This window comes from Sciurus carolinensis, chromosome X (genome assembly GCF_902686445.1).
Source record: "Sciurus carolinensis chromosome X, mSciCar1.2, whole genome shotgun sequence".
NCBI classification, from domain to species: domain Eukaryota; kingdom Metazoa; phylum Chordata; class Mammalia; order Rodentia; family Sciuridae; genus Sciurus; species Sciurus carolinensis.
In genome coordinates, this window is record NC_062232.1 from 90,123,158 (window position 1) to 90,147,789 (window position 24,632).

The window sequence follows — 24,632 nt, forward strand, 5'->3', positions numbered from 1 at the left end:
CATTATTGGAGGAATGGATAGACAAAATGTCTTGTACCTGCACAACAGAATATTATTCGATATTAACATGGAATGATATTTTGATAAGTACTACAATATGGATGAACTTTGAAGACATTAAGCTAAGAGGAATAAGCCAGTCACAAAAAGATAAGTATTGGGGCTGGGGATGTAGCTCAGTGATAGAGTACTTACATAGCATGCACAAGGCCCTGGGTTAAATCCCCAGTACCAACTTAAAAGAAAAGACAAATATTGTATGATTCCACTTGTATGAGGTAACTAGAGTAGTCAAATTTATAGAAATAGAAAGTAGCATGGTGGTTTCCAGCACTTTGGAAATATTGGTCAAAGGGTAAAAATCTTCAATTATAAGATGAGTAAGGTCAATGTATATGTGTAGTATATCATCACCTTGTATATCATAAATATATACATTTGTTATTTGTTTTGAAAACAAAGGATTTTTAAAAGTGAAAAAATGGACAAATGATTTAAACATTAAACAAGATGTACAAATTGCTAATAATTACATGAAAAGGTGTTCATCTTCAGTGGTCTTTATGTAAATGTATATTAAAATCACAATGAGAATCCACTTCACACTCAATAGAATAGCCATGATCAAAACAGAAAATAATAAGTGTTGACAAGGATCTGATGAAATCAGAATCCTTTCATTGCTGATGGGAATGTAAGTGATGCAACTTCTATGTAAAAATATTTGGTAATGTCTCGAAAAAATATAGAGAGAGTTATTGTATGACCTACCAATTCCACTCCAAGGTATATACCCAAGAGAAATGAAATTGTGTCTCCACTCCACATAGAAACTTGTAAGTGTTCAAAGCAATGTTATTCATAATAGAAAGCAGAACAAATTAAAATATTCATCAAGGAATGAATGGCTAAATAAATTACACTATATCCATACAATGGAATATTATTTGACAATTAAAAATACTGAGAAGTAGTGATATGTGCTATAACATGGATGAACCTCAAATACTATGCAAATTGAATGAAACCAGACACAAGAGACCACATATTATAAGATTTCATGGACATAAAAAGATCTAGACTAAGCAAATCTGTATAAACAATAGATTAGGTGTTGCCAGGGCCTGGAAAGAGGGTAATGGAGAATGACTGCTAACGACTACAGGAAATCTTTTAGGGTAGAGTGAAATTTTTTAAATTCGATTGTGATGATGATTGTACAATACTGTTATTATACTAAAAGCATTGAATTCTATAATTTATCTGGATAAATTGTGTGGAATGTTTATCATATCTCAGTAAAGCTATTTCAATTCTTCATGCACATTAGTGGGAAAATCCACAAGGTTTCTACTTATAAAAGTAATATTTTATTTGTCTTAAAATTACTGTCTTTTAAGGATATTTTAAGTTCTAGAATCTTGAGCTTGATGAACAGATGGGTGTTTTCCTTTACACTTAATTTCCAATACATTTTAAATAAGTTTATGTGCTGTGGTTACTAGAACTGCACAAACTGTGCTAATATGGAATAACCTGATTTTATGAGTCATATTTTTCTCTAATGTTTCTTTAGCATTTTGAGCTACTTTTGGCTCCACTGAGTTGATGTTTGTAAAAATTTGCTATTACTCTTTCCTTGTGTACTAAAAAATACTATTGGACCCATGATAAACTTGGTTCATGTTAATTTTCTCTAAGTTCATTACTTCAGAGATACACATATTATATCTCATTTGCTACCTTTTGGCCTACTGAGACAGTCTTGAGCTATTATTTATTAGTTTATCCTTGTTAGCTTATCATTTTACTAGCTGAAAGAGCTATATACATTACACACTTGAAAATCTTATTGTATACTCTCTCCTGTATATTAATTTATTAAATTAGTGGTTGCTCAGTGGGTATAAAGCATCATTTATGCAAGATGAATAAGTTCTAGATATCTGTCGTATACACTGCCTACAGCTAGCAATATTATTCATCTTAAAATATGTTAAATGGATTAATTTTAAGTGTACTTACCACAAAACACACACGTACACAAAAGGACACAAATAAATTTTTGGAAGTGATGGATGAGTATCTTCATTTACTAGTTTCTACCCTTCGTTTCATTTTATTTTTTGATTGACACATAGTGCTTGTATATATTTATAAGGCATACTGTGACGCTTTGATTCCTGTATACATAGGGTAGTGATCAATCTGGGTGATTAGCCTATCTTTCACCTTAAACTTTTATAATTTCCTCATGGTGAGTGTGTTCAAATTCCTCCTTTCTAACTATTTTGATATATATAATACATTACTATCAATTTTATTCACCTTACTGTGCTGTAGAGCACCATAACTTACTAAACAGTAGCACTGTACCTGTTAACCAATGTCTTCCCCATCTCTCCTCTTGACCACCCTCTCCCCACCTTTTGTCTTCCCTGTTCTCCATGCTTCTGGTAACCATTATTCTGCTCTCAACTTCTATGATATCTGCTTCTTTAGGTTCCCACACATGAATGAGATCATGTAATACTTGTTCATACCTGACTTATTTCACTTAATGTTCTCCAGGTCCATTCCTTCTTTAAATGACTGACTCAAATCCCATCATGTATATATGCCTAATTTTCTTTATCCATTCATCTGTTGTTGGACATTTGGATTGATTCCATATCCTAGCTATTTTGAATAGTGCTACAATAAGCATGGGAGTACAGGTGTCTTTTGGACATGTTGATTTCATTTCCTTTGGGTTTATACACAGGAGTAGGATTTTGTAATTGTCTGGTAGTTAGTTCTATTTTAATTTCACTTCTTGTTGATAGCCTCTGTCTAAATTAGAACCTTGAGCAAATCAGTCCTTGCCATTTATAGATTTATTTGTGGTATCCTTAATTTCCAGTACAGATAGGGCTGCAAAAATAATTAATAATTATATGTGGAATAGAATTTACAACCAAAAAATCACTGTTGCATAGAGCAGGATATTGTTTTTACCCTTTCTCACCAAATATTTTCCATTCTTTTAATGGGCAGTGCTTCTTCAATTTTACAGTGTCAGGCAAGAACCCAAAAGATTGACTTTCTCACCAACTTTGATGTTGTCTATGAAACAGTACAAACATATAATTATATTCTGTCTCTTAGATTATAATACAGAATGGAAGAGAAGATGCTGTTACTAAGACATAGTGTAGACTGACTATGAACCAATGTTCTTAGATTTCATTTTTACTAGGAATTTAATTGTGAAAGAATCTGAATTTTAACAAAAAAGATATCAAATTGAGCCTTTTTAACCTGAGCTGCTTGTAATACAACACAGTGACCTTGAAAGCAGTTTTATTTACAGGCTTGTCTTAAAAACAAGCATGCTAGTCTTCCAGTATTATTGTATTTTAGATAGTTACACAGTGGTAAATTTGTTTCATTAGTATGATATATTCCATTTCAGAATTTTATCAGAGCTTGACATTTAGAACAAATGCAGATATCTGCAACCCGAGTGTACTCAAATCTCTTCTAGTTCTTGAAGTGCAAATAGACTTGAATCTTACTTTCTCTGAGTGATTTACGGATTCCTGACCAGTTTGTTGATTTTCTGAGCTCTCTTCCTTATCTTTTCTGGCTTGCCTTTTTTGAAACTCATTGTTTTTTCTGTAAGTATATGAATAATAAATGTTAGATAAAGCTTAATCTAGTAAATTTTAGTTCTTTTCAAAACTCCTAATAAAATATTTACTCTCTTTTAAAATATATTTTCGGTTTGAATGAGTAGGGATCAAAGGGTGATGAGAGCAACTGTGTTAGGGGACAATGCTAGCTGAACTTAAAGATTAAAGTTCTGTGGAGAATTTAACATATTTTAGTACTGTAAGTAATTAGGAGTTTGTAAACTGCTTTTCAGGTTTACCATTAGCAGAATATTAGAACCTTTTCTCATTTTTTTATATATAAATTGAATTCTTTCATGCATAACAGGACTCAAAATAATTGATTCAAAGCTTTTTCTGTGTAAACATATAAGATACAACCAACTCAAGCCAAAACTTTATTGTCTGCCTAAAAATGAGCTAAATACTTGATATATAAGGAGTTAAAAGAAAAAAATCTATCCACAGCCCCAAATTCTTAACTGTTTTTTAAAATAACAGGATATAAGGTGAAAAGGCATTTACTTTAAAAGTTATTACCACAATGCCTAAACACACAAGTCACAAATAGAAGATCTTATTCACCCAGACAAGTGTAAACACTAAGTGAAGAAGGAAACATTCTGTAGGTGATGGCAAATACTGACATTTTGTTGAGGAGGTCGTGATTCTTGTGAGCAGAGCAGTGAGCACTGTGATAGAGATTTAGAGTTATGGTGCATGTTTTCATTATTACTGGGAAAAACTTAATTGTGAAAGTGGGTATGAATTGTTATAAGGTTCTGTTAGAAGAAAACATAATGCATATATTCTTTGAGAAAAAAATTGTAGCTGGGTGGGTGTGTTGGTGCATGCCTGTAATTCCAGTAACTCAGGAGGCTGAGGCAGGAGGATCACAAGTTTGAGGCCAACCTCGGCAACTTAGCAAGACCCTAAGCAACTTGGTGAGAACCTGTCTTAAAATAAAAAATAAAAAGGGTCCCTGGTTTCAACCCCCAGTACTGAAAGAAACAGAGAGAGAGAGAGAGAGAGTTAAGAAGGAGGAGGAGGAAGTGAGGGAGAGAAGAGAGAATGGTAATACATGAATAGTCTATGACCACAGAGATACTTTTTTTTAAGTTTAATCACTTTTATTTCAAGTTTTTTAAAAATTTTTTTAGTTGTTGATGGACCTTATTTTATTCAATTATTTATATGTAGTACTGAGAATTGAACCCAGTGCCTCACAAATGTGAGACAAGCACTCTACCCCTGAGCCACAACCCCAGCCCTTCAAGAGTATTTTTAATATCTTAAATTGGATTTTGTATCCAAAACTGAAACATTTATTTTTCATCAATTTGAACAAACTTTAGAGTAAATTGTCTTTGTCCAGAATGGCTTCATGGAAGAAGTAGGATTTTAAATGTCCACTGAAGAATTGATAGACTTATTCATAGTAAGATGAAATTTGCCTTTTACAGTAGAACCTACTATAGCTATTGTTTGGCATATTTATTGTAAGCAATGAATTGCACTGAAGTACAATAGGGATGAGTATCACAGGTTCTGAAATCAGACTGGATTCAAATTCAGATTCCACTGCTTACTAGCTGCATTGTTTTAACAATGGGATAATAATAGTATCTTTCTAAGGATTAGTAAGAATAATGCAGCTGCCTACCACTGGAATAGCATGAGCTTGGAGACAGATAGACTTTGGTTCAAATCCTAATTCTGCTACTTACTAAAGATCTTAGGCACTTAACTACTCTAAAATTTAGTTTTCTCAATTATAAATGAAGATGACAAAAACCTAACTCATAGGGCTTTTGTAATGAAATGAAGCAGTTTATATAAAGCACTTATCAGAGTGTCCAATGTATAGTAAAAGGTCTATGTTATGCTGTTACACAATCAGAGTCATGTAAGACTTCATTTTTATCTTTTTATTTGTGTTTTCAGGGTGAACCTGGTCTGCCTGGATACCCAGGAAGCCCAGGTATTAAAGGTTCTGTGGGAGAGACTGGTTACCTGGATTACCAGGGACCCCTGGAGCAAAAGGACAACCAGGCCTCCCTGGATTCCCAGGTAAGTATTCCTTTTCTCTTTTTATTTATTGGTTCTTTTTAGTTATACATTATAGAAAAATTCATTTTGCTATAATTAAGAAAGCATGGAATATATCTTATTCTAGTTAGAATCCCATCTAGTTAGAATCTTAATGAAAGTATTCCTTTTCTTAAATGCCTCCTTCTTTCCTTCCTTATCCACTCTAACAAGTATCACATAGCAGCTTCTTATTTGGCTGACTTGCATTCTATTTCCCAATCAGATACTGATTAGCAGCACAGTCTCAAACTAACTACTTCACTTTGCCCAAATGTTTTTCTGTATAAAATGAGAATGAGTATTACCAACTCAGCAGGACAATATCCTGTGGGAAGAGAGACTTGTTTGGTGGAGTGTTTTTCAATCTTTGACTGCTAGCCACAAATCAATTAAGAGGCCTTACTATTTTTGTAGGTGATAATATACTCTTCCAGGCCCTAGCTTGCTGCTGATTCTCTTAGAAAATTGTACGTAAGCACACAGCTGGTGGCTGTTGGTAGAACAATCATACTGTTCATTCGGATGGCTGGGACTGAGTCATTCAAGCAAAGGGACTTAGCTCTATAGTCAAGCACATAGCCTGAACTAGATTATTATATAGTACCTGCTTATTCATGCTTCTGTTAAATTTTTTTGTTTTTTTAATTGCATAGTGGCATGGATGAGTAGGTCTTTGGTTACCATTTTGTTAAACTTTATAATGAAATTTAGCATGCAAATATATGGTAAACTACACTGAAGTACATAAGAATTTCTACCTATGTATATGTCCCATGAACCTATCATACATATCAAAATACAAAATAATTCCTTCATAAACTTTACCCATGCCACTTCACATGGAATCCTCCCTCTCCCTATGATAACCATTACTCTAACTTCTATTAACATCAATTATTTTTGCCTATTATTGAAATTCATGTAAATGAAATCTTATGGTATATATTCTTTCACTCATCATTGTGTCTTTTTTAAGAGTCATTTATTTTGTTGCTTGGGTAAGTAGTTTCTTCTTTATGATTACTATGTAATATTCCATTGAAAACTATGCTACAATTAATTATGCATTCTCCTGTTGATGGTCTTTTGGGTGTGTCCAGTTTGGGACTATTGTGGGAAAAAATGTTCTTAACATTCTTTTACATGTCTTTTTATGGACATAAGCACTGATTTATTTTATATAAAATCTTAGTAGTAGAATTACTGAAATCATAGGGTAGGTGTACATTTAACTTTGGTAGATGGTACCATAGAGTCTTTAAAAGTAGTTTTATAAATTAGAGTCCTGTCAACCATGTGTGATACATCCAGTTATCCATATCCTCAAAATCACAAGATATTGTCAGTCTTTTTAACTTTTATCTATTCTGAGGGACATGTATTGATGTTTTGATTTATAATTTTTTCATGAATAATAACAACAAATGCCTTTTCATATTCTTACTGGCCATTTGGATAGCATCATTATAAAGTGCCTGCTGACGTTTTTGTTATTGTAGTTCATTATTCACTGGGTTATTTACCTTTTTTCTTATTGAAACAGAGCAATTCTTTATATATTTTGGATATGAGTCTTTAGTCAAATACATTGCAGTTATATTCTCCCCGTTTCAGATTTGCCTGTCACTGTCTGAACTGTTGTCATATAATCAACAAAAGTTGTTAGTTTTTAATAAATTACATTGTAGCAGTCTTTTCTTTCATGATTAGTGCTTTTGTATCCTATTCAATAAATATTTCCCTATTTAAAGCTTTGGAAATATTCTAATTTTTTACAGCCTTTAATGTTTAAAACTTTCACAATTAGCTTTAAAATTTACCTTGAATAATAATGTCATAGTGTAAGTTAACAGTCATGGTTCATTTTATTTTTCCCCGTACAGATATCAGTTTCTCCACATTATTTTAATAATGCATTTACTCCTTTTTCAGAAGAAATTCAAGTGACTGTATTTATGGGGATCTAATTCTACATTCTATATTCTCTTCCATTGGCTTATTTTCCATTCTGGTTTTAGTGCAATATAGCAATACTGTCTGAATTCTGTAAATTTATAGTAAGCCTTGAAACATAGTAGTCTAAGCACATCAACTTTGTTTCAGTTTTTCAAAGCTTGTCTTAGGTAATCTACATCTTTTGTATGAATTTGGGAATAATTTATCAGTTTCCATTAGAAAATACCTGCAGAGATTTTGATTAAGATTGCAATGAAACTAGATAAATTTAAGGATAGTTGACATTTTCACAATATTCAATCTAACAATTCAATTCATATGTACTCTCTCCATTTATTTAGGTATTTAACTTAATTAAAAATGTGTTGCACTTTTCATTTTATAAATCTTGGTCATCTTTTGTTGAATTTATATGTGGAAATTTAATGCCTTCTGATAGTGTTTGCCATTGTTTTGCCTTTCCAATTTCATTTTTTAGTTTTTTATTGGAAATAGATAGAAATAATTGATTTTGGAATTTTAAACATGTATATACAGAAATTTTTGATTCCACTTATTAATCCTTAGTGTGTTTAGATTTTTTTGTTATTGTAAATTAACATATCACCTCAGATACTACCTTTTATTCATTTTCTTGCCTAATTACACTGGCTAAAATTCCAGTACAATGTTTAATACATGTAGTTATAGTCTACATCCTTACCTTTTTCATCAACTCAGAAAGGACCATGTTCACTATTTTTCTATTAAATTTAACCTTTTTTGTCTTATAAGAAAATTATTTTCTATTTCTAATTCATTGACAGTATTTTTATCAAGAATGAGAGTGAGAGGCGTGGGCTACAGCTCAGCAGTAGAACACTTGTTTAGTATGCCTACTGCCCTGGGTTTGATCCCCAACACCACAAAAGTAAATAAGAATGAGAGTGAGTTTTATCAGTTACTCTTCTGAGTCTACAGAGATGATCATGTTTTCTTTTCTTCTGTTGACATAACAAATTACACTAATTGACTTTTTTGTAAAAACAAACTAATATTCTTGGGATAAATTCCAAGATGGTCATGCTGTATGGTATATATTATTTTTAGTATTATTGAACTTGATTGGGTATGTTTTATAGATTGTGTCCTAGATTTTATCCCTAGTATGACAAAAAATTTATATTTATAATTGTGTTTTCTCTCTTTCTCTTGGTCAATCTTGCTAGGCATTCATTACATTGTACTTACTGTTAAAAGTTAACTTTTACATATTATTTTCTCTACGGTTTAATTTCTCTTTCATTGGTTTCTGCTTATATCTTTATTATTTCTTACTTCTTTCTACAAATTTAATTTTGCTGGTTTTTTTTCTGGCTTCTGTATTTGGAAACTTAGATAATGGATTTTTCAATTTTGTCTTTGAAATAGATGTGTTTCAAACTTTAAATTTTCATCTTCCATGTAAGGAATGCTTAAAATGAATCCCCCAAATTTTGTTCCTTTGTGCTTTATAATTAAATTGAAAACAATGTTCTAATTTCCTATTTAATTTCTCTTGCTATTGATAGGTGATTTAGAATTTTGTGGTTTAAGATATAACTATTTGGGGGCTTTCAGATATCTTTCAGTAATTGATTTTCAGTTTAACTCTGTTGTAGTCAAAATATACACTTTGTATAACTTAACTATTAATACTTATGTAGACATATTATATGACTCAGCTTTATGGTTTGGGTAAATTTTCATGTTCACTTAAAAAACTTATATTTGGTAACTATATGTGTTGTCCTATGAATGTCCATAAGGGCAAATTGACTGATAGTATAGTTAAAATTTTGTATAAATTTTTTGTCTAATGTTCTTTCAATTACTGTTCAGTATGCTTTTAATGTCTTCCACTCTTTCACAGAAATTTTGATTTCCATGTTCTTCTTTTTTGAGTTAACCTTATTTCTCCAGAAATTCCCATTTTTCAAGCATTGTATACATATTTGACTGTAAGATTTCTTCTTTGTGCTAGGGACTGGCCCAGGGCCTCACTCAGGCTAGTAAGCACACTCTGTAACTCAGCTCCCCCTACAGCCCCCACCCATTTCCTTAGATTCCTTAATATATTTATTATAGCTATTTTAAACATTTTCTTCTGCTAATTCTAATATTTTAGATATCCATGGGTCTATTACTATTTTTAGTTCTCTCCTTCTGATTTAGAGTCATCTTTTCCAGATTCTTCATATGGGGTATTTATTTATTTTTTATTGTTTACTGAATTCTCTGAACTGTATGGTATAAAGATACTGAAATTTCTTAAATTTCTTTCAAAAGTGTCGAATATCATTGTAGCAGATAGTTTAGTTACCGGAGAAGCAACTTGGTCTTACACTAATGTGTAACATTTCTGATGTCCTTTCCTTAAATTTTTTTCATTTAGTATTTCTAGTATTTGCTGTTGGCAGCAAATTATCTTAACTATCACTCTTTAGGAAATGTTCTTTTTGTGCTTTTATTTGTTTTGAGTTATGTAGTAGATATAATGCCAATATGTTCCCCAGCAATATTTATTGCTCCTGGTTATTCAGTCAAACATTGACTGATTCATCTAGGTAATGCTGTGCAAAGATTTTGCAGACATAGTTAAACTGGTTCCCAAATTGGTTCATTTTAAGATATGGAGATATTCTGGGTAGGCCTAACATAATCACATAAGCTCTTTAATGACACATTTTTTTGCAACTGGTAGAAAAAGAGGATGTCAGAGAAATTCATGATATTAAAGAATATTCCATGTACAGAAGGATCTCCATTGCTCACATAGCAATGACCTACAGAGTGGAAATATGGGTGACCTAATGAACCTACAAATGGTTTCTAGCAACCAACCTTCAAGAAAACAGGAGCCTCAGTCCTATAACCCCAAACCTGAATTTGTCCAACAACTTGGATGAGCTTAGAAGTGCATTTTTTTCCTAGATAAGACCCTAGCTAGACCAACACCCTGATTTTGGCCTTGCAAGACCCGAAGCAGAGAACCTAGCTCAGCTGTACCCGGATTTTTGCCTATAGAAACTGTGAAATAATTAATAGCATTGTTTTAAGTTATTAAGTTTAGGATGATACATTACACATTTTTCAAGATTTCTCTTCCTTTCCAAATATGCCTGCTAGTGGTTTACTTTCAGAGTCTTTGAATACTTGAATGTTTGCTTTTTGTGTTCTGTCCAGTTTTTAATTGTAATTATTGTGAAAAAGTGCTGTAGTATTGTAATCATTGTGAAAAACAGACTATAATAGACTTAGTCCATTTTGCCTGACCCCAGAGTTCAGGGGTAAATTTAACAAAATATTTGCAAGGTGTGTTCACTAAAATCCATGAAGCTAGCTATGAGAAAAATGTAAATGCCCAAATATATGAAGAGATATAGAGTATTCATGGATTGGAAGATCAAAACTTATAAGATGCCAGTTGTAGCTGTTCTCTCCCATAAACTCAAAGCATTTCCAGTTAATAAACTAGTAGGCTTTTATAAAAACAATTAACAAACCAATTCTAAAATGTGTATGGAAATATAAAGGATATAGAACATCCAAAACAACTAAGAAAAACATAGTTGGAGGACTTGCATTACTAGATGTCCGGATGTACTTGCATAAGGATCAATAAATAAACAGAATATTATATAGTAAAGTGAATTTTGATAAAAGAATCAAAGAAATCCTAAAGGGAAAGTATAATCTTTTCAGCAAACCTTCCTGAAATATGTGGAAGTTCATATGGGGGAAAATGAAACTCACTTCATATGTTACATTATATAAAAAATTAATTTGAAATGGATCTTAGTACTAACATAAAAACTAAAACATTAAAGAAAGCTTTTAGAAGAAAACTAACTTGAGGATAGGCAACATTTTCTTTGGATATAGAAAGCAGTAACTGTAAAAACAAAATTAATAGATCAAACTTAATCAAAATTTAAAACTTCTGTACATCAAAGGACACCATTGAGAAAATGAATAGGAAAACTACAGACTAGGATAAAATATTTTCAAAATCTATGTCTGACAGATTATTAATATTTGGGATATAAAATGAGCTTCTTAGACTCAGTAATAAAAAGTCATATAATCCAATTTTGAAAAATGTAGAAAAACTTAAGCAGACATTATACAAAAAAGATATCCATATGGCCAATAAGCATATGCAAAGATGACCAGTGTCATTAAACATCAGAGAAATGTACATTAAAACACATTGAGGTAGTACTACATACCTACCAGAATGAGTATTATTAAAACTGATAGTATCACATATGTTGTGAAGGATCTGAACAACTAGATTTCCTATACAGTGCTGTAAGTGTAAAATGTCTTGGCAGACTTTTTTATAAAACACAACATACACCTATGTAACTCAGTGACCCACCAGTTTCACTCCAAGATAAATTAATACACGTCTACAAAAAGTCCTATGCAGAAATATTCATAACGAATTAATAATAGACAAGACCTGATAACAACTCATATGTTCAACAGCAGATGAATGGATTTAAACAACTGGGAAGTGAAATCCTGCAAATTTTACCAATATAACATGATGGTAGTATTTTTATGCTTATGAAGATATAATAATGACAACCTCTGGGAAAATAAATTTAAAACTTAATATTATTCTTAAGAATTTCCAAGCATCACCAACATTTTTCAGTTTCTTTTTGCTCTTCACTATTTCAGTGCTAACACTGTATGTTTTAAGTTTGAATTGTAGCTCTTAAAGTGGTGTGGTATTTATTTTTAAATTGAGCTCTTTATTTTAGGAACCCCAGGCCTTCCTGGACCAAAAGGTATTAATGGTCCTCCTGGAAACCCTGGCCTTCCAGGAGAACCTGGTCCTGTAGGTGAGCATAAAAATTAAGACTGCCATTCTGTAAAACTAAAGCTTATCATATTCAATTTGGGAAAGTCAAATTGTGGTTAGCTGTGAACATTTTCAAAGCAAGGATATGTGGTGATCATTCACTTAGCACTGAATATTAAGGATAATGTGAACAAACTTTTAATAAATATACTGAAAATTTCATTATGGAACTTTGTTTTCTTGGCTCCCTTTTTTCTGGAAGAGTAGATTTAAGTACCCTATAATAGAAGATGGAAGCTCTGATATATTTTTTAGAAGGGCTGAAGCAGTTTTGTTTGTTGACTCCTAAAGTAAATCACGTATCTTGGTCCATATGAGCCCTATAATACACCCTGTCACCTCTCACACCATACTCTTGGATATTCTATGGCCATTTTTAAATGATAAGCTCAAAAGCTTTGAATGTGGAGTGACTAGATTTTTTCTTTATGACACTATCCTGTCTTTTTATTCTTCATTTTCCTAAGGTTTCATGATTTAAAGGAGTGTCTCAAAAGCACTTTATATCTTTTGGATAGAAATATTTGGAACTAGTGTGGGAAAATGGGGTAGATGGAAGGAAAAGGATCTGGAATGATGGATATAAACTGTTGTACTCTATTCTTTAGGAGGTGGAGGTCTTCCTGGCCCACCAGGACCTCCAGGTGAAAAGGGCAAACCAGGTCAAGATGGTATTCCTGGACCAGCTGGACAGAAGGGTGAACCAGGTACTGTATTTGTTTTAGTTTTTCCTAATGCTCAAATTTCCATTTTGTTTATTCTCATTCACCATTTTTTATCCATAATAAAATTACATTATATTTCTTTTTTAAATTGCTTTGTAGTTGTAGATGGACAGCATGCCTTTATTTTATTTATTTATTTTTATGTGGTGCTGGTAATTGAACCCAGTGCTTCACACATGCTAGGCAAGCACTCTGCCATTGAGCTACATCCCCAGCCACATCATATTTCTTACCTTCTAAGATACCACATTATTTTCCCTTCCTAAATATCTTCTTCCTCTTCATCCTGAGAATATCAATGGATATTTGTTGATCAAGTTGGCGCCTTCTTACAAAAAAATCCAAATCCTGTCTTGACTAGTTTTTCACACTAAGAACTTACTCAGCTTTTTCAAATTTATCTGTTTTACTATGCAATCTATATTCCATTCATATATTTTTACATGATATATTCATATAAAGATATATTTGATGGTCACCACAAATAGAAGTTTTCTCATTTTAGAATTGTTCTGTTAGAAATAAGTCTTCTGGGACTGGGAATGTAGCTCAGTGGTAGAGTGCTTGCCTTAGCGTTTGCAAGGGTTTGAGCCCTAGCACCAAATAAAAGAGAAAGAAAAAGAAAAGAAAGAAAATCTTCTGCATGTTTTACATGATGTACATTGTAGCACTTAAAAATTTTAATGAGTCTGAAAATAATTTGTCCTTATTTTAGTTATTATTATCCATTTGAGATTTTTGTTTTGTTTTCTCATCAACAGGTCAACCAGGTTTTGGAATCCCAGGACCACCAGGACTCCCAGGACTTTCTGGTAAATCTTATTAAAATATGCTAAAATTAATCCATAAAATGAAAATGTTCTCCAGTACATTTATTTTTCCATCTCCACCATGTGGTTGTAAAATGCATATACAAACGCCCAAAACTGAAATCTTATTTCTTATTTAGCATCTTAACAAAGAGGTTGTACTATATAAAAATGCATACTTAAGGAAGTTTATCTGAAGATATCTTTTCATTGAATTCATAAAAATGCTGAGGTAATGACACAGAAAGAAGGCAAAATTGTGGGAAGAGACTTTTTGAAACTCACTTAGCCATGAGGAAAAAAATATTCTTTTCTCCCCATGAAAAAAATGTCAAAACAATAGAAGGAAATCCTGTAGAAATATGCACCAATAATGAAAATGTTTCTTAAACTCCATGTTAACATGTTTTGTATATTTGAATGGATATATGCGCACACATGTCTGCCTTTCCTCTCTAATGCTTAATATCATTGTAAAATGATGTAGATATGTATGTTTTTGTACTGAAATAACCATTGGCTATTCTATGGAGGCTTTCCTCAAACCACAAATATATCTCTTGGAAATTCTGATATCCTTCTCATGATCCCAACATGAAAATTATTGCTTTAATGTGCAACTGTTTATGACTCTTAAGAGTGTTACTGGTGTAGAATAAAATGTTGAGAACAGTTTGTCTGGATTGTGATTGTAAATCTTTGGTTCAGTGGTCTGCTGGGACACACAACAACCATTGCAGATCCTTATCTTCCATTTATTCTACGAAACATCTCTAACCATCTTTAGCTTATTCTTGAAGATATTTTATACTTTTAAATTTTTCTCTCTCTTTTTTCTCATTGATCATATGACCATTGCTCTGTGTCCTAATAAAAGGGTACCTTTCAGAATGCACTGTTATTGTTTCAGTATTTTTATATATACTCTGATAAATATATCTAATAGCAGATACATACATTTAATAGGAAGAATGATTTTTTCGTGTGGTTTTGGGATTTAATGGGAGATAGCAATTACCCTAGTGAATTCTTTAGTTGCTCTAATAGCTTTAGCCTTATAGACGAGCCTGTAATTCAGTATCACTTAATGTGTTCTCTAATGCCATTTTACTTTCATAGGTCAAAAGGGTGATGGAGGATTACCTGGCACTCCAGGAAACCCTGGCCTTCCAGGTCCAAAGGGTGAACCAGGCTTTCAAGGCTTCCCTGGTGTGCAGGGTCCCCCAGGCCCTCCCGGTTCTCCAGGACCAGCTCTAGAAGGCCCTAAAGGCAACCCTGGGCCCCAAGGTCCTCCTGGGAGGCCAGGTATGTTCATGAGTGGTAGGAGAATGGTCTGTTTGTTAGTCAATTTATTTAATTTTGCTGGCAGGTTATTCAGTCTTTAAGATCTTAGAATTTATAATGTAAAAACATATTATGAGCACATAGTTTGGTTTATACCTAGCTCCATCTATTTCCATGCCATCTAATTTATTATTTTTAGTAATTAATTTTATCATTTACTTAGTTAAAGTAAGGCAAAACAACTTGGATGGAAAAAAAAAGGAAATAGTGGTTTATTAGTCTTGCTGTTAAAGATAAAGCTATACTGATAACCTGGCAGCAAAATTCTACCTGCATTTTTAAATATGAACTTCTCAGCATGTCATCACAGAAATCATTGTAGTGATCACCCAATAGATGCTTGTGATCTATACCAGAAGTATTGCTATGGTTCTATCACATGATCAGCAAATGTCACCAGGCACAATAAAAAATTTTATGTTCTCTAGGAACTAGGTAATCAAATTTGTCTTTGGCATCACAGCATGATCAAATTGACTAGCTCTCTATTAATACCAACCTCATGTCTATACCTCATTTGTCTTGTGAACACCATTCACTTCTCTAGTTTCTAAATTTTGCATCCAATGTTCACCTTTTTATTTTGTGTCTGTGCTATGTCATTTCATTTTACTAATTTGGAAATGCTCATTTTCATCCTGCATTAATGTTGCTGAGTCCAGTCACTGGTGATAGGTTTTAGCAGATTTTTGGGACTTGGTATTCAGATTTTCTATTTCTAGTAATGAAAAAATTGTCCTTCATTGATTTAAAGAAGAGGAAAATCTAAGATTAAAGTTTCAAAGGAATTGTCCTTTTATCATTTGACAATTCATGACTTACTTTTAAAATGCATTTAAAATGAAAATTTTCATTAAATTTCAATAAAATCTTAAGTGATTAGAGTTAATTTTAATAAGATATCTTCTAAAACATGAATAAAATGAGATCACATACTATGTTCAGAGGCTTCATTTTCAAAATCAGATTTTTATCTAATCTTACTTGGCTGTCCTTTAGAGGGTATTATTTAAGGTTTTACCTTTCTGTACTATTGAAGAAAACCAGTGAAAATCTTCTCAGCCATGTTAACTCTCTTGCATGTAATATAAAGAATTGAAGCAAGTATCTTGTTTTGTTTTGCATGCAATAATTCAAATAAACCAAACTATTATCCTTCTTATATTCTAATTAGTTTTATGGTTATTCAGTTTTACTCATAATGGATCTGACTGTTGAACAATACTTTAAAATATGTCAACATAAAACCATTAGTCACAAAGGTGCTTTAAAAATTATTATTTTTAAAGAAATAATAATGAAAGCACTCAGAAGAACAAACATCTGATGAGTATTTCACTTCTTGATTTGTTTATAAACTACAAATTTAAGTAGGGTTTTAAATGCTATTGCTCTTATAATTAACTGTTCTTCATCTAAATTCATATCAATGATTATTATAAAAATGATATTTTTGTCTTTTACAATATGACACTTGTGCTATTTTCATTAATTCTAAGTATTAATGCTAAGTGGGAGATAATTTGGTTTATATACAAATGCATGAATGTAAACTTTCAAAAATATTACATTTTAACTTGAAAGTATTTAGTGTAATGCTTTGGTTTCTTGATATTGCTAACAGTTTTGATGTTTTTCCTTTTTGTTAATGATGACATTGGGCCTTGGTGAACTTTGACCCCTATCCAGGTCCTCCAGGTTAGATCCTTAACTCCAAAGTAGTAACTGCATGAAGTTTGAAACTGTTCTTATATATTTATATACATATATTTATGTATGTGTGTATATATACATATGTGTGTGAATATATATATTTATATACATACACATGCTTACTTTTGTATCTCATGTTTTCAAGTGTTTGAATGTATTTAAGAGCATATATGCCAATTCAATTCTTACATGGTGGCCTATCTCTGTAAGTTGTCAGGACCTTATAGAGCCCAGTATTTCTATTGTCATGACTCCACATTATCTAATTAGGAAAACTTATTTTCCACTTCAAAATGAACAAATTTATGTCATTTTTAGTTGAAAATATATAGTATGACAAACTGCTTTGTATAATATTTTACCTCAACTTTGTAGTAGAGTATATTTCTTTTATTTGCCATATATTGGTTAATGGAAAAGAAATTGAACTATCAGCTAGGCATGGTGGTACACAATTGTAATTGCAGCTACTTGAGAGGATGAAGCTGGAGAATTACTTGAGCCCAGGAGTTTGAGGCTAGCCTGGCCACAGAGTCAGACTCTTATCTTAAAAACAAAAAAGAAATTGAATTATCCTTCAAAAAGGAACTTTTTAACAATAATGTGTATCATCAGATCCTGCAAATATATAATCTTCACCATGGCATACTTCTTGCAGGTTTTCAAACATCTTCACATTTTGGCTTGTCACATTTTTCTAAATTCTATTGCTACGAAGAAGGCCTAATAGATAGAGTAGAAAAAAATCGATGCAACCAAGACAAATTAGAGGCTGTTAAACTTATTTTCATCACACACATGTAAACAATACACACCAAAGAATAATTACCAAAAGCTATCCAAAGGAAAAATGCTAATTCTCAGTAAAAGATGTTCACCTAATCAAAAGTAAAAAAAGCCACAATATTTAAATGTATTGTTTATTATTTAAAATAAATAGTCCTTTTCAAATTTCTAGGGCAGATTAAAAGATAGAAAAATATGCACTTGAAATCTGAAAGGACATTTTTTTCTTCTTACACATTAAAAATTCATAATTTTCTAGATGAACAGTTAAGAAACTTAAGAAGCCAACTATCTCTGTTCAAATTGATTCCCCAGTTTCTTAATCCCCCACCATTTCATTGAACAACAGAGTACCAGATCTAGAAGAGTTCTAAACTTTACATACATCAAAAAGAAATTACTCATTGTACTTGTTATGGCAGGACAGATTTTATTTGAAGGGGTTTCTACAGTAGAAGAGTATAACCTAAATCAACTACAAATACAATAAAGACAAGAAGAATGAGGAGGTCAGTGATGGAAAAATATGAAAGTCAAAGTTAGGCGGAGTTTTGCTAAACTGGATTTAATGGAATTCTTGCTACAGGCAGGCCAAGAGCTTAGATTTCAAGGGTGAGGGATGAGGCACTTGGGTCAGATATTGAGGGTGGAGGACTCTCCCTATACTGATTTAGCAGGATTCTTGCTGTAACTGGGCTTGCAGATCATATACATAGGCCAAGGATGATACCTAGCCAAGAAGAAAACTCAGGTTCAACTGTCTAAAGTTTGGTCAAGGAGAATGTCATTATCACATATGAAAAAACTGAGGGCCAAATTGTTTAAAAACTTGCTCAGAGTAATGTTGTTGGTTGTTGGTATAGTTGGGACTTAGGGCTCCCCAACATTTGGTTAAGTATCTATAACTAGTAGTGGTACCATATCATATTTCCACCTATCCTCTGGCTTGATGCTTTAGACCTGATCTCTTGTTCTAGTTATTAATATAAGTTAATGGAACAAAACTGCTTATACCATTTCAGGAAACATTCGGCCATAGCAGACTGGGCCTTCAATTCATATTCTTATTCTCTGTTACCTCAAAATCTCCATCCAAAATCTCCATCCACCCCTAATAACTGCTTCTCATGTTCTTTCTAAATGGATGTCAAGAATATTGATAGTATTTGTGATTTAACTATCACCCAAATAAAGAGAAGACTACAAGGTACTTTGAAGTAATTTTAAGCTCTGCTCTGCCTATCTCACATAGAATTCTGCTGCCCTGATCACTGCTAGACTAGACTGTCAGCAAAATTTCTTTTTACTAAGTCACTAGAATATATTTGAAGGGAAGAAGAAAGAAAAGTAGCCACATTTACTTTAAAACAGATTTAACAACTTTCCATTTACCAAATGCACTTAAATTATAGTTATGGAAACCAGGTGGTTGTCTTCTTTGTAATAGTTGAAGACTACAACCTTAAGTGAAAACTAGATTTAATGTCATGTGCATGTAAGAATATGTAATAACAAATCCCACCCTTATGTACAACTGTAATATATCAATAAAATGTGGGTAAAAAAAGAAAAATTAGGAAAATTTTCAAAGAAATCTAAAAAAAAAAACTAGATTTAAAATAATACCTGTCAACTCATCAGCTTATCTATAGCAATTACCACTTATATACAAAACTTTAGGTTTTGTTTTGTTTTCTAGTTAAACTTTGTTAGGTCACTTGAAAAACAAGGGAGTGAGAGCCTCATGCACAAAATTGATTTGGCATATAGCTCATTAAAATGTAACCTTTTAAAAATTGCCGTCTTAGAAGTTTTGCTATGACATGATCCAAAGTTTCTCTTGCTACGCACTTGAATTAAAATGTCATATTTCAACAAGATGTTTTTCTAAGAGTCCTTGTTTTGGGCCCTTCTATATCAAATATGCATGTGTCTGTACTTGAACTCTGAACTATGTTAAGTAGAAATTATCATTTATTGAACTAATTGCATGGCAAGACTGTGCTCTGATCTGAGTGCTGACTTAAGTTAGTTTGCTATATATGGTTTAGAAACCATTGAAGCAAACACAAGCCAGTTTTAGCTTTCTAAATTTCAAACTATCAAAGGTATTAAAAGCTTTATTATTGGGCAGTGATGATAGTGTTTCCTATTTATGTGACATACTACCATTTACATCATATAATGTACTTTTATTGTAAGCTCCTTGAGAGCGAGGTTTGTGTCTAACTCATCTTTGTATTCTCTGGAGCACCTTACACCTGACAGACCTTAAGTCTATCTATCCTTTAAAATTTGGTTTTCATCATTAAAACAATCCTGTGAGGTAGGCTGGAGTTGATGACACTATTCCCATTACACTCAGAGATTTAATTGCCCACCTTTATATATTTATTAAGTAGCAGAGTCAAGAATAAAATCCTAGGTCTTCTAACTCCTTTGACTCAGTACTTTAGCATAATTTATTCTCTCTTCTAAAATTAAGTGTTTATAAATCATAGCAAGACTTGTAAGAAAAGGAAATTGTGTTTATAGTCAATTAACACTAACCAAGAGGCATTCTATTTGTAGGCTTTTTATCTTTTTATTTAATGATCCTGGTTTTACTAGTGAATAGCCTGTCTTAATATAGGCATTGAATAATTAAGTAATTGTAATATTTTCTATGGTTTGGGATGGGATATTGCATGCCAAATATATTAAAATACCCCTTCATTGATAGTCTTCACATCTTTCAAAAATTGGAATTTTTTATTTTGAAGTTCAGTGGTGTACATGTATACATTGGGTTTTTCTCTTTAACTTATGGCAACTAATAATTCACAGAAGAAGGCCTCCCAATGAATTATGGGAAGAAATCAGAATGTGGCTTCATAGAATAATTTTCAAATAAGACAAACAAAAGTACATAGTATATTGGTAATGGCATACTTGTATTTTGATTTTTCTATTTTGTCACCAATGATCTGAGGCCTTTACTATCTCCTTGGGTCAGTCTGAACATATTAAGATATTTTTACCTGGTGTTTATTTTAAAGGATTGCAGAAGTCAAGATAAACATTTATCTAAAATTACCCCTTTGTTAAAGGAATTGAAGGCTGTCAGTGAAATGGTACTATCTTGCCAACTTTAATATTTTGAGAAGCTAACTTTTGGAAAACCACAGTAGTAATGTTAACATGTCTTCAGTAGACTTTTCCATTTTTTTCTTTTGGATTAATGAAGACTGGGAGCTTATTCTTCAGAATAAGCTCAATTTGAAAATGTTTGGCTCTCTACTCTCCCGTATGGTTCTGTTTGCATACTGATTATGCTGTAGGTATAGAAATGCTGGCAAAGAGGATTATTGTTTAACTTGTGCTATAATGTGAACCACTTCTAACTCATAATCTTATTTTGTACTGTGTGATGTCTGATACTGCTAACATCGATCTTTGGGCTTTGGTGAACTCTGATCTTCCCAGGTTTTCAAGGTTAGACTCTTCACTGGTCAATTCTTTTTTGTTGTTTGTTTTTCTTAATGCCTTGTATGTGTGATAAGAGAACTGCACTTTATTTTGCTATAATTCAGAAGTTGTTGAAGAGTGCTGTAATCCTCAAACAGTATCTGCTTGAGTTTTAGCATTCTGGCAAAGGTAATATGAGTTATGTATAATTGTGTTTGAAATTATACCAGGTCTTCATGGTTTTGATTATTCATAATAGATAATCCTATATAAAGACATGTTGAATTTTAAATGAAAACACACTTGATTTTTACCTTCAATACTGTATTAAGACATCTTTTTAGATAGGCATCTGGCCCTTTTATAATCTCTGCATATTGATTTCAGTTCCTTTAATTTTGGGTGTGCTTACATTGCCCTGATCTATGTGTTCATGTCTCTTTTCAGTAAGGGAAGAGGGAAACTTTTAAATATTGTTCAAAATAAAACCTTTATGTCCCTTATGTCATTAGTAACTCATTAATATAAATTTAAGGAACTTTAAACAGCAGATGTGAATTAACTTGTAAAATTCCCAATATTTCCTTTTAGTTGCAAAAAGAACAGTGCCCCCACCTTTGTTATGTTTGGTTTTTCAAATGATACAGTGCTGGTAACTTAACTGGGAAAGATGGTCAGTTTCAAAGAATCTTTTTTTCCCCATCTTAAATCTTACCTTGTTGTCATCAGGATGATTCAGAGATAGTTTTTCTCTTAATAAGCTTATTTGCTACCTGATATCTAGTACATACAAACTAACAATTTGCTTAGAAAACCCTATATACTATATTTGAACTAAGCAACCATGTCTTTGGGCACTGTTTTAAGTACAAAGTACCCCAACCCTTTCCTTATGATTGGGAAGGAAATTTTTGTGTTGTCTGATTGCCAGGCTAAAATGTTTATCTGAATTAAATTATTCATAAAGACAATTATTATACTGTTGTGAACCTGCTTTATCTTTCTCATGTACTGGATGGAGTAGTGTTACATTTTGAAATTACATAAAAAACTGAAAGATTAAAAACAGGCTCATATTTCAAATATGTTCATTCTTTCTGTTTTACTAATAATATAATAATACTAGCTGAGCACAGTGGTGCACACCTGTAATCACAGCAACTTGAGAAGTTGAGACAGGAGATTTTCAAGTTTGAGGCCAGCTTCAGCAAATTAGCAAGGTCCTCAGCAACTTATTAAGACCCTATCTCAGAATTTAAAAACAAAAGGGCTGGGAATGTAACTCAGTGGTAAAGGGCCCCTGGGATCAATTACCAGTACCTAAAAATAATAATAGTAATAATAACTATAAAAATAATATTTAGTTCTTACTATGTGCCAGAGACTATACTAAGTAATTCATACATGTTATTTCTTTTAATCCTTGCAACAAAGTAAAGTAGATGGTATTCTTGCTTTCATTTTACAGAAGAAATTGAAAGCAAATATATTAATAATCATGCTTAAGGTCAAACAGCTAATAACTAATGCTGCTGTGGTTTGAACCCAGCATTCTACTCCAGGGTCCGATTTCATAATGACTATGCCATTCTGTCTTGTTAATATGGAACTTTTGATTCTGAGTAATGAGAGTATTGGGGAAGGGAACTAAAGTTCAAGTTTAATCTCAGATCATAAAGATGACCCTTTGTCCATATGTAAACATGAACTAAGTATTCTAAATTCACATACCTGTTATAGTTCCATAAAAGTAATATCTATAGGGGTTGGGCTTGTGGTTCAGTGGTAGTGTTCCTCCCGCATGCAAAAGTTCCTAGGTCTGATCCACAACATCAGAAAAAATAATAATAGCATCTACATATTTTCATTTTTTATTGAAATCAGTAAAGAACTGAGACTACCAGAGGAGAAAAGCATAAGTGTTAGCTATGCCTCATTCATTATTTAGGACTTTGTAATTATTTTTAAGTCCAGAATATTTAATCTCAGCCTTAACCACCAATCACTCTGTAAATATATAGCACCTATTTCCCATCTGCTGACAAAACACTTGGCCAAAGTTAAGTTCTCCCTGGTGCTTATTGGATCTGGTATTGTTACAGGGCTGGGGTCTTCTGGGAAAATGAGGCAGCACAAAGATCTGCCCCTGCTTCAAACTCCTATTCTTGTGATCAAGTCAGAAAGATTTCAGACATTTCACTCAGAGTAAAAGGAATGAATATATTAAAGGGATAGATAGGGAAGGGGGATAGTCACCCACTCTCTGAGGCCTCTCCTGCACTCCAGTTTTATTGGGGATAAATAGAGAAGTCTCCAGAGAGTCCCACCCACATCCACTTTTTGACTTTTGACTGACAGCAGGGTGACAATAGATTTTCAAGTCCCCATTGCTGTGACAACTCTATGTCACTTTGGCCAATGCTGACTGGTTCTAATTGGATTCTTAACCATATATTCTTACAGATTGTATTGTTAGGAGGAATTATCCTTCTCTCCCTCAGTTTCAGGATATGGTCACAAAATACTTCCCCTTCAGGGTAACTTGGGTTCCTCTTATCAACATTATTTTGGGCCTGCATTTCTCCTGCAGTTAACAGGTAGTTTGCTGAGGAGTGTGACATGTCCTGTCTACTGAGGCTGCAGGTAAATTGCTTCTTGGAAAAGAAAGCATGTGGGGGTCAGCACAATGGACCCATTTCATAGAATTATTCTCTTAATCTTGTATTCCCACCATCCTCATCTGCCTGTCCCCTAACAGTATCTTCATTTTAGAAAGACAGGTTTAAAACAGCATAATGAAGAAGGCTTAGCCGGGCATGGTAGCACAGGCCTGTAATCCCAGCAGCTTGGGAGGCTGAGGCAGGAGGATCTCGCATATGTGCTGGGGATGTAGCTCAGAGGTTAAGCACCCGTGGGTTCAATCCCTGTACCGCCCCCCCCAAAAAGTTATCAGAATTCCATTTCAGGTTATTTTGTTTGTTCACAAGATACATGTAGAATTTTTACATGAGGCCCTGGGTTCAATCCCCAATACTACAAATAAATAAATGAATGAACAAATCTATCAAACTCAGGACCTTGTGCTAGGGAACAACTCTATCACTGAGCTACATCCCCAGCCCATGAAAACATTTTTTAAATAAATTTTAAGTGTACTACTAAGTAAATTTCTGACATTTAAAAATATTCCCCCATATCAACCATATCCCTAAAA

The 24,632-nt window shown here is 32.7% G+C and overlaps 1 protein-coding gene across 1 annotated transcript in view; it reads left to right on the forward strand.

The window, feature by feature from the left end:
- Col4a5 (collagen type IV alpha 5 chain) overlaps positions 1-24,632 on the forward strand; it is a 217,094-nt gene that overhangs the window by 171,792 nt on the left and 20,670 nt on the right. Inside the window, 8 exon segments of the mRNA XM_047535914.1 lie at positions 5,598-5,661; positions 5,664-5,723; positions 12,494-12,574; positions 13,203-13,301; positions 14,081-14,131; positions 15,248-15,433; positions 17,162-17,170; positions 21,437-21,445. Coding sequence (XP_047391870.1) covers positions 5,598-5,661; positions 5,664-5,723; positions 12,494-12,574; positions 13,203-13,301; positions 14,081-14,131; positions 15,248-15,433; positions 17,162-17,170; positions 21,437-21,445 — 559 coding nt within the window.